Here is a 12,032-nt window from a genome sequence, read left to right as displayed (position 1 = left end):
ACAGTGGCTGCATCTCACCAACAGTGCACTAGAATTCCAATTTCTCTGCCTCCTCTCCAACAGTTGTTATTTTCATTTCTAAAATAACAGCCATTCTAATGAGTATGAAGTGGTATCTCATTGTAGTTTTCATTTGCATTTCCCTAATGGATAATGATGTTGGGAACATATTTTCATGTGCTTATTGGCTATTTATATATCTTCTTTGGAGAAATCTATTTAAGTCCTTTGCCCATTTTAAAATTGGGTTGTTTGTCTTTTTGTTGTTGCATTGTAGGAGTTCTTTGTATATTCTGGATATTAAACCATTATCAGATATATGGTTTCCAAATATTTTCTTTCATTCTGCTGTTTGTCTTTTCACTTTCTTGATAATGTCCTTTGATGAGTAAAAGTTTTTTATTTTGATGATGTCCAATTTACCTATTTTTTTTCTTTTGCTGCTCATGCTTTTAGTGTAAAGTCTACACATCCATTGCAAAATACAAGGTCCTGAAGATATTTCCTGTCTTTTTTCTAAGAGTATTATAGTTTTAGCTCTTATATTTAAGTCATTGATCTTTTTTGAGTTAATTTTTGTTTATGATGTGAGGCAGGGGTTAGGACCATTTTTTTATGCATTTTTTATTGTGAACTTTAGCATATATACATAACAGTAATAACTTTCAAAGTATGATATTTAACAAATAGTTAGCAAATTTCAAAGAATGTCATGGGTCACAGTTCCACAACCTCAGCTATTTCCATTATGGTAAAATATAAGTAACAAAAGGTGTTAACTTTCAATGTACATCTCAACAAGCAGTTATATATATAACTTCAAAAATTGTTAGGGGTTACAGATCCACAGTTTCAGTTCTTTCCTTATTATGAAATATAGAATATATACAGAAAGGTGAAGACTTTCGAAGCACAATTCAACAAGTAGCTAAAGAGCAAACTTCAAAGAATGCTATAGATTACAGGTCCACCATGTCATTTACCTCCTTCCAGCTATTCCAACACCCCAGCATCTAAATATATATATATATATATATATATATATATATATATATAAAGTTTCAGTGTTCATAGACCTTTGTTAAATCTTATCTTGTTTGTTGCTACCCCTTCCTCTCACTTAATCTCTTTTTCCATCTTCAGGGTGTCTAGATAGTGACAACCCTAATTGGTCATATTGAAAGGGGGTGTAGACAGTATGGGGAAGGGGGCTGCATCTGATTGTTGTTCTTAAAGAGGCTATTGCCTCTGGGTTTTAGGACTTGTCTGGCATAGGAACGCTCTGGTGGATTTAAGTTTCTAAGAGATAAAATTTAGTGACTGAACCTTTATAGAATCCCAGGTAGGGATGTAGATATTTGGGGACTGCTTTGGGTAAGGACATCACATTCAAAATGTCTAGCTGGGGCTTGCATAAGACAAACCACCAGGATATCCTCTTGAGTCTATTTGGAATTTCTCAGCCACTGTTAGGGCCTTTTTTTTTAATATCAATTTTTGTGACCTGCCTGTTTATGTCCTTTGCCTACTTTTATATAGGACTTTTGGTCATGTTTTTCTTTAACTTTAAAAAAGTTATTTGTATGTGAGGTATATTAGCCCTTTATCTGCAATGTATATTGCAGATATTTTCTCTGTCTGTCATTTGTCTTTTGACTTCACCTATGGTAGTTTTTGCTATGCAAAGTTCTTAATTTTTATTTAGTCATTAGTTAGAAAGCCTTTTTCTGTAATCAGGTTAAGAAGGAATTCTAGGTAGCAGCCTGACAATGTGCTTCTCGTTAAAATTCCACAGAAGAGCCAATTTTTACTTTCTTCTACTTTACTAAAGTTTTTGCATGAACATGTAGTATTTTTGTAATCAGAAAAAGAATTTTTAAAATATGAAAGAAATCTCATTGCTCTTTAGGACCTGGTGTTTTTAAAGGTTTAAAGAAGAGAGGTGAATTTTAACTGGACCATATAAAGTTAATGAAGACTGAGCATTGCAAAGCACATATAATAATATCAACACCTCCTTTTACACCCTCCTCCAAATAAATATTTTATCACCACTTCAAGATTAGTGATTTAAGTTTCTACTCCATCTTTATTAAATAGATTAGAAGAGGATAAAATTGGGTGGTGGAGAGATATTGGAAAGGAACAGTTGAAGCAAAGAGACACCGGGTTCCAAACAAAAAATTTATTCTTGAATGACTGAGAGTGATTTTATTGATAAAATCAATCACATTTTATAATATTTTCATTTTATAGCTAAATCTCATATCTGAAATTCTTGGAAGTACTGTAAATGGAGAGGGTCTTTAGATTCCTAATTTGATCATGTAAGAGAGGCTGGTTGAAAGGGGGCTAAGATTGCTATAGAGAGGACATGATCTGCACCCAGGAGCCATTATTGAGGGTTTTTAGTTACCTCTCATAGTCCTCCCTCAAAGGTTATCATCTTTTCGAATATGGCACAAATAAAGAGCTGTAGGAAGAAACCAAAGCTTAGAGGTGACCATAGCCAGGAGGAAAAATCAGAAAAGAAAAAAAAATGACAAGCAATGTCAAATAGTCACTTTTCTCACCATTTTCATTACACCAAAAATGTCAGATTTAATTCCCTTGAAACTAATTATAAAGAAGGAATTAATAGGCATTAATGCAATAATGTGTGAAAAAACATTATCATGTGCAAATTAATGTTTTAAGCATTTAGGCTTCCAGTAATTAAGGAAACCAACAAATTTATTTGTTGTGAAAATTTAATTAAATTTTATGAATTATAAATGCAATAACATAACTATGGAAGCAACCCTCATCCAACAGCTAATAAACAACCAGGAACAATTAGTAAATAATCTGGAATAACTGCTGTGAGACAAACATGACTGTCCACACATTATACACCAACCTGGATTGGGAGGAAGGCCTGAGATTGCAGCATAAAATCTGTAAGTAAAGGCTGTGGACCCACGCCAAGAGCCCTTCCCCCACAGCAGCCCAAACTGCAAAGCCTCACGGTACAAGAGAGCAGCACTCTCTGAACATGCAAATATACCTCAGTCCAGCTCCACCTGGGGTTTTAATTAACAAGCATGGACTGCTCAGTACAAGCTACAAATCCCTATCAACCAGACAGAGGCTTTTAGTGATGATTGACCTTAAAGAGCTGGCAGACTTCTCTGTGCTGGATGGGGGAACCCAGAGGACCAGGTGCTATCTCTGGCTGGCAGGTGAAGCTGTGGAGACTGTGTACTGGCCCTGAACGGTGGCTTTCTGTCTCTTTTGCTCTCTCTCAACCTGGGCAGCTCAGTGGAGAAAGCCACAGCCATTTTCAGTTCACAGCTCTCTGACCCAGACAAGGGTGGAGATAGCAGAGTCAGAGAGACAAAGAGCCTATTTAAATGCAAATGAAAACTCCCTAGAGGATGTATCTTCCCTAAGACGAAGGGGGTGATGCTCAGCTCTACTACCAGCCTCCCATTCAGAACCACACACCAGAGTCTGGGGGAAAACAGCCAAAACAGAAACTAAGGACTAAGGGGGCCACACCTCCTTACACCAGTAGGGAACTACAGGCTGACAGATGCCACCTGCTGGGCAGGTTAGGGAAAGCATAGTGGCTTGAGGCCTCATAGGGTGTGTCAATCTTCTAAGACACACCCTCAGGGAGACCTGATACTGAATATTGCCCCCCTCTGAGATCTGAGCCCATTCTGTTCTTGGAGTACCTTATTGGAGTAACCAAGGAAATCAGAGGCCTAGACAACAGAAAAATACAAATTACACTAAGAAAAACGAAGCTATGGCCCAGTCAAAGGAACAAACTTATACTTCAACTGAGATACAGGAATTGAAACAACTAATGCTAAATCAATTCAAAAAGTTTAGGGAAGATATGGCAAAAGAGATGGAGCATATAATGAAAACACTTGATGTACATAAGGTAGAAATCAAAAGGTTGAAGAAACAACTGACAGAATCTCTGGAAATGAAAGGCAAAACACAAGAGGCAAAGGACACAATAGAAACATACAACAGCAGATCTCAAGAGGCAGAAGAAAACACTCAGGAACTGGAGAACAAGGCATGTGAAAGCCTACACACAAAAGAACAGATAGAGAAAAGAATGGAAAAATATGAGCAATGTCTCTGGGAACTTAAGGACAAAACAAAATGCAGGAATGTACGTGTCATTGGTGTCCCAGAAGGAGAAGAGAAGGGAAAAGGGGCAGAAGCAATAATAGAGGAAATAATCAGTGAAAATTTCCCATCTCTTATGAAAGACATAAAATTACAGATCCATGAAGCACAGCATACCCCAAACAGAAAATATCTGAATAGGCCTATGCCAAGACACTTAATAATTAGATGATCAACATCAAAAACAAAGAGAGAATCCTGAAAGCAGCAAGAGAAAAGCAATCCATCACATACAAAGGAAGCTTGATAAGACTATGTGTGGATTTCTCAATAGAAACCATGTAGACAAGAAGGAAGTGGTGTGATATATTTAAGATACTGAAAGAGAAAAACCACCAACCAAGAATCCTATATCCGGCAAAACTGTCCTTCAAATACGAGGGAGAGTTTAAAATATTCTCTGACAAACAGACAATGACAAAGTTTGTGAACAAGATACCTGCTCTACAGGAAACACTAAAGGGAGCACTACAGACAAACAGGAAAAGACAGGAGTGAGAGGTTTGAAACACAGTTTTTGGTGATGGCAGCACAGCAATGTAAGTACACTGAACAAAGGTAACTGTGAGTATGGTTGAAAGAGGGAGGTTAGGAGCATGTAGGACACCAGAAGGAAAGAGGAAAGATAAAGACTGGGACTGTGTAACTCAGTGAAACCTAGAGTGCTCAAAATTGTGAAAAATTTTCAAATATGTTTTTACATGAGGGAGAACAAATGAATGTCAACCTTGCAAGGTATTAAAAATAGGGTGGTACTGGGGGAAAGATGCAATCAATGCAAACTAGAGACTATAATTAACAGAAACATTGTATTATGCTTCCTTTAAAGCAATGTACCAAAGCTAAATGCATATGGGGGTGTGGGGAATAAGGGAAGGGTATGCGACTCCTTGCATTGGTGATGTTGTCTGACTCTTTATTCTACTTTAGTTTAATGCCATCTTTCCTTTTGTTGCTTCCTAGCTGTCATGTTTTGTTTTGTTTTTTCTCTTTCTTTTTTCTTTTTCTTTTGTCTCGGTACCTTCTTTGACTCTTCCTTCTTCCTTGTGGAAGATATGGAGATGTCCTATAGATAGTGTTGAGGGTGGTGAATACATAAATACATGACTATACAGGGAATCATCAGTTGTTTACTTAGGATGGAATGTATGGGGTGTGGACAAAACTGTCTTAAAAAATGGGTTGATGAAGAAACCTTGAGGACACTATATTGAGTGAAATAGGTCAGACACATAAGGAGAAATATGGCAGGGTCTCACCGATATGAACTAATTATACTATGTAAACTCATAGACATGAAATATAAGTTACCAGGATATAGAACTAAGCTAAAGAATGGGGAGCGGCTGCTTATTATGAGCAGAATGTTCAACTAGGTGGAACTTAAGTGTTTGGAAATGGACAGAGGTGATAGTAGCACATTATTGTGAAAATAACTAATGGTGCTGAATGGTATGTGAATGTGGTGGAAAGGGGAAGCTCAGAGTCATGTATGTTACCTGAAGGAAAGTTGGAGGTTAAAAGATGGGAATATATAAAACAGTGAATCTTGTGGTGGACGATGTCCATGATTAACTGTACAAATATTAGAAATCTCTTTCATGAACCAGAACAAATGTATGACACTATAACAAGAAGATAATAATAGAGGGGCATATAGGGAGAAAAATATACCTATTGCAAACTATATACTACAGTTAGTAGTATTTTAACATTCTTTCATCAACAGTAACAAATGTACTATATCAATACTATGAGTCAATAATGGAGTGGGGCTGGTTAGGGATATGGGAGGATTTAAGTTTCCTTTTTTTTTGCCTTTTTTCTGGAGTAATGAAAATGTTCTAAAAAGTCAAAAAAAATTAATTGTGGTGATGGATTCATAGCTATATGATGGTACCATGGGCAATTGATTGTACACTTTGGATCTTTAGATAATTGTATGGAATGTGAACAATCTCAATTAAAAAAAAAGTGTCACCTACAGTTAAGTGCGTCACATCTCCATGGATACAACCTAATACAAATATCCAACAAGACTGAATTAAAACATGGCTTTTGGGGTGACATAATATATCCAAACTGGCACATTTGCTAAGTTAATTTTTCACTTGTTATGAATTGCCTGTCAATGTTCTTTTGTATGTTTAAAATTTTATTGGATGTTCAACATATTTGGATAGTACTAATTTTCCAAAGTTTTGAGGTGCTACTGTCTAGAACCAGGGTGACCTATTTTACATTGTGTAGAAACTATAAAACCCGTGGGAAGAACATATTCCATTCCTTTGTTCCATCATGGCTACAGTATCAGCCCATCCTGGCTACAATATTACAGCAAACTAGGAATAGGTTCTGCATTCTAGATCCTCTCTTTTCTTAAAAGTGGGAAAGTTGGGAATGTAGCTTATGGGGACTATCATCTTTATTGTGGAAATCAGTTAGCAAGGCCTTACCTGTTGATATAGGACATTGGGCCCCAGAGTGTTTCAGAGTGATGTTTCTATATCTGTAGTTTTGTCATAAATCATCTATTTGAAAACATTTTTTAAAAATTTTAAATGAACAATATAGAAATTTGGTATTTAGTAGCTCTTTAGGTAACACAGTGTGAACTTAGTGTTTTTCCACTCGAAACATGGGTATCATTTGGTTTGTGAAAGACCACTCCTTTATATGTATTTGCTGCATTCCAAGCAAACTTAATAAACTATCAGCACGTATATTATCATTTGACAGCTGGCAAAGGTTTTCATCCCTCTTCCATTCTGAACTGGCTTCTCCTCCCCACCCAGAAGTCAGTGCCCTCATGCTGCCTCCTAGTGTGGCACTATACCAAAGCCCGCTCTCCGCCTGTAGTCCAAAATTGATCCCCCCTGCCCTCCATCCAGATTAGCATCTCTATTCTTTCAGTGGCATAATATCAAAAGTAATTTGAGGAAAACAATATTATCTTAGATATTCTCATGGGGAAGTACATTGCTACTTCCAATGCCAGCCACACAGCCCACCTGTATGACAAAAGAACAGGAGTCAGCAACTTGGTAGTCAATTCTGCCAGTGTTGATAACTCTTAAACAACCTTACATTCAGAATTCTGCCACTCTGATGACATAATAAAGAATAAGATATTCTAATTTGGAAAGACAACATATACTCACTCAATAAACCTTCTTGAACACCTTTTAAGTGCTAGATAGTGATGATAAAAAATGGTTTAAGACACCATCCCTATCTTTGGAACTCATATTTGGTGGTAGAGAGACACATAAACAAAATAACAGCCAAAATTTAAAGTAAGAGATCATAGTCCTCATTTAGGGCTGGGTTAGTTTCACAAGAGAACATACTAGTAAAGCTGAACCTGGAAAGGTTGGTTTGGGCAGATCGAGAAGGGATTTTCCAGCATGAGATGCAGTTGGGATGCGTCCTTTTTCACTGAGAGCCTATGGAAGTTTTTAAGGTGGGAATGCTTTGATGAGATCTCTGCTTCAGAAAGTGGCTTTACATGAAATGTGTCAGAAGATGGGAAGACTTGCTGGGATGCTGGTTGGGAAGCTATTGCAGTAGTTTTTGGACCATATAGAGGGCCATAGGAGAAGAATAGTTTGGAGACTTGTCTTTCGGTTATGTATGCATAATAAGCCTAAGGTTTGCTCTTATGGTTGTTGTTGTTTATGTTTGTTTTAAACTAGAATTGAATCATGATGGAAATTAAGGAAGCCAAAAGCCCTCCCTCCAACAATCACTTGTCATTACCACCACTTCTGGCAATAAGGGTGAAAGATCTGGCAGTGAAAGTATAATTCAGGAAAATAATTTCAATACATAGTGCAGAGAGTCAACAGTATTTAATGTGGAGAAGGAGAATCATAGATAGGGGAAGGTTCACAAGTAAGTGGGACTTGAACCAGACTTGGGAAATTAGTAGAATTAATGAAATCAAGAACAGTCTGATTGTAGGCAAGCAGAATAGCAGGACCACAATGAGAAGATGGGAAAGCACACAGATGACATGATCAGGACCTGAGAGTGCCTAAGGCTAGCTGGAGCAGAGTTACTAGTGGGAAACATTGGTTGGATGTAGTTACAAGAGAAAAGATTGCAGGGTTGGTTGGATCTAAAATGTGCATGATCTGAAATTGTGGGCTTTATACTGGTGGAAGTGGAGAACCACTGAGGATTTTGATAATAATAGTGCTGTAATCAAAACAAGTTTCAGGAAAATAAACTTGTAGGGAGCATCCAAGGTGTAGTGGAGGAAGAAGAACCCAAAGCTAGGAATTCCAGGTATGAGGCAGGTGCAGGTTTCTATGCTTGAGATATGGAAGGCTCAGTCATTTCAAAGAGACTCAAAGAGATTGTCCAAGTTCACACAGACACACAGTGGGATCTGAACCCAAGACTTTCATGCTTTGAAGTTCTTTCATACTTTTGCAGTGCTACCTTGATTTCAGAAAAAAGGCAGATGGGGTGAAAGCGATTTGATGATTACAAAGTCAGAGGTAGAATTGAAGGGAGCATTTTTGTAAAGAAATATAGGTAGAAGCCAATTTTCAGGGAATTACAGAAGAGCTGCTATAATGATTGAATAGTAAACTAAAACTGTCACTTGATATGCAGATATTTCATTACCTGTCCAACTGCCCAAAAATTGTGTATCCAATTTAATTTTTGCTCCATATCCACCCCTTTTCTATTCAGATGGTTGCTTGTTCCTCTTCCCTAGGTTCCCTGACAGTTATTCATGGCCCTGAGACAGAGGGTCAGACATGTGTTGCAGTCTTTCTTTCCTCTCTTGTCTAGGGTCAAGTTTGCTACACATGATGGATTTTTGTTGACTTTGAGAAAGGCAGAAGTTGACCTTTGGGTGGACCTCGTCATGATAAGATAGCAAAAGCAATAGAAGTGGCAAAATCTTCATATCTCATTTGTAAAATAAAGACCTTGGGTTTCATTCCAAGCAAATTTAATAAAATGGTTAGCACCCATAAGCAGATAATAACATCTCTGTGGTCATTTGAAAATCTTTTAGGACACAAACGCTACTTATTACTGATTTAGAATTTAGGGATAGCCTTGGAACTGAATTCATCAATTTTTTTTTTAAATTCCAGCCTTAGGAATTTTTTCTTCCTTTCGAATATGTAAGCATAAGGAAAAAGTAGCTATAGTCATATTAATGCCAGTTGTGTGCTTTGTATTTTATCCCTACTTAGGGCATCATTGCTGAGTATAACAAAATCAATGATGTAAAGGAAGATGACGATACAGAGAAGTTTAAAGAAGCCATCGTCAAATTCCACAGGCTGTTTGGGATGCCTGAAGAAGAGAAACTTGTCAACTATTACTCCTGCAGCTACTGGAAGGGGAAGGTCCCCCGTCAGGGTTGGATGTACCTCAGTATTAACCACCTTTGCTTTTATTCTTTTCTTATGGGAAGGGAAGGTAAGTTGTTTTCAGAAGGAGTCTTTGGAAAGACTTCTGATGTCTGCCTGGGCCCATCAACCACGTCATAATATCACAAATAAATCTGTAGTTAAAAATGGGTCAACATTATTTTTGACTATTTAAAAATAAGTCAAACTCTCTTCAGTTCAATAATTGTAAAGAATTTAGTCATTAAATAATAAAGATTCACTGAGGTACAATTAGTTTAGTAGATAGGGATTCAAATCCATAATAATTATAAACTCACACCTTAGGTGGTCCAGGTTTGCCTCTTAAAACAAAAGAACAAAACAGCAATAAATATAGGTCCACAGACTCAAAGGGGTTTGGCAGGGTGGAGGGTGGTGGTAAGGGAGTGAGGTTGCAATAGCTGGGAAAAGCTATAAGGAGCCAGGTGTTGACCCAGCCTGCTCCCTGTGCTCAGCCAAGCTGGTCATCCGGTGGGTGGACATCACTCAGCTTGAGAAGAACGCCACGCTCCTCCTACCTGATGTGATCAAAGTGAGCACGAGGTCCAGCGAACATTTCTTCTCAGTATTCCTCAACATCAATGAGACGTTCAAGTTAATGGAGCAGCTCGCCAACATAGCCATGAGGCAACTCTTAGACAATGAAGGGTTTGAACAAGATCTATCCCTGCCCAAGCTGAAAAAGAAGTCACCAAAAAAAGTGTCTGCTTTAAAACGGTAGGTGAATAAAGACTTTGAGTCTTTCAGACTTTAGAAACAAGAAACCTGTCCATTCATTTATTCAATTTAACCTCTTCTGAACAAGTGGTCTGGACACCCTTCTGGGTATGGATACAAAACTGACAAAGACTGCTTGAAGTTCCTAGTTCAGTAAGTGAGGCAGGCGTGAGCAGCTCAAGCACAATGTGGTGGTAACTCTTCTGGCCCTATGAACAGAGTACAGTGGGTGCAGAGACAGTGTGCCTAGCTCCACCCAGATGGGATTGGAAAGGTTTCTCAGTAGAGGCTGCTTTGAGTGGACTTTGAAGGAGCAGTAAAAGTTACCCATGCAGGTACTGTAAGAGGAATATTTTAGGCAGAAAGTAGAGCATGAGAGGAAGCACAAGGGAAGAGCCCTGAGGGAAGCAAGTCCATGACCTGGCTGGAAGATGGCAGAGCATGGGATGAAGATAGGCCTGGAGGTCTGGATGTGTGAGTTGAGCTAGTGAGAGGATGAGGGAAGAGTTGGTGATCCATAGGTTTCGAGCCACAGTAACTGTAGGTGTGAAATTGCCATTAACTGAGATGAGGAATGAGAAAAAGAAGAGCATGTCTGAGAGACATGGTAGCTCAATTTTGATCATTAAGGGGCTTGCAGGACATCTAATTGGAGATGTGGGTTAGAAGATGGGAGATTAGTCCAGAAGGATATACAAATTGAAAGTCATTGGTATACTAGTGGGAAATGAAATCTAAAAGAGGTCACTGCAGTTAAGATGTCTTTGGTAACTTAGACGTGTTTCAGTAGCATGGTGGAGGGTAGAAGCAATTACTGCAATGGATTAAATAGCAAGTAAAAGGTGAGGAAAGGGGATTGGCAAGTTAGACTGCTGTTTCAAGAAATTCGATAGTGAAGGAGGGTTAGGGTTGCTTTTTTTTTTTTTTTTTTTAGAATGGAGAAGATTTGAACATAGGATGGAATAAAGTAGGCAGATGGGAAGAGTTTATTGGTGAGGGTAGGAGTGTAGAGACCTGAGAGAGAATAGAGAATGAAGTGGTAATTAAAGTTTTTTTAAAGTAATGTCTTGTAGGGCATGGAAAAGGTTGCTTGTATTGCCAGTACCTCCCCCTTTGAAATGGGGAAGCAAGAACAGGCAAAGGCAGAGGTAATGTTGGTGGTAGAAGGGAGAAAATGGGAGGGAGTTCCTGCATCAAGACCTCTATTTGCTCTGTGAAGCCAGAAACTAGATTGTCAAGAGGCTAAGGTAGGTTAGCAAGCTGAGGGGAGGGGTTTGAAACAATTAAAGTGATGAATAGGGAAAGGAATTCTTAAGGGAAAAGTTTGTCGTCAACAAAAGACCCAGCTGAGGTTGGAAACCATAACTACAAGATATGGGTTGTTTTTGTGCCCCCTGATGCAAAGTTTTGTTGTCTGTTTAGGAAGTACAACAACTTCCAACAGATTTATGTAGCTTTTTTGCACCCTTGGTAGGTCTTTCTTAAAAGATAAGGCCCCCAAAGTGGCTTCACATAAGTGTACATGTACTGATCTCTAAAAATTATTGAAGGATAATTAGTTTCCTGTGCAAGCCTAGCTCTCCTAATCTCCTATAATATTTAAGGGATGTTGACTGTAAAATACAGGGGACCTAAATAAATTAAAATGATTTTATTATGCTTTCAGATCATTAGGTTGGAGTTAACTCCAATACAAAGCTAGGA

The 12,032-nt window shown here is 38.1% G+C and overlaps 1 protein-coding gene across 2 annotated transcripts in view; it reads left to right on the top strand.

The window, feature by feature from the left end:
• TBC1D9 (TBC1 domain family member 9) overlaps positions 1–12,032 on the top strand; it is a 157,958-nt gene that overhangs the window by 90,881 nt on the left and 55,045 nt on the right. For both annotated transcript variants that reach the window (XM_037830710.1, XM_037830711.1), the window contains exons 4-5: positions 9,411–9,639; positions 10,067–10,328. In XM_037830710.1, the coding sequence (XP_037686638.1) occupies positions 9,411–9,639; positions 10,067–10,328 (491 nt within the window). The remainder of the gene's footprint in view (positions 1–9,410; positions 9,640–10,066; positions 10,329–12,032) is intronic.

This window comes from Choloepus didactylus, chromosome 3, assembly GCF_015220235.1.
Source record: "Choloepus didactylus isolate mChoDid1 chromosome 3, mChoDid1.pri, whole genome shotgun sequence".
NCBI classification, from domain to species: domain Eukaryota; kingdom Metazoa; phylum Chordata; class Mammalia; order Pilosa; family Megalonychidae; genus Choloepus; species Choloepus didactylus.
This window is presented reverse-complemented; position numbering and strand designations above follow the sequence as displayed.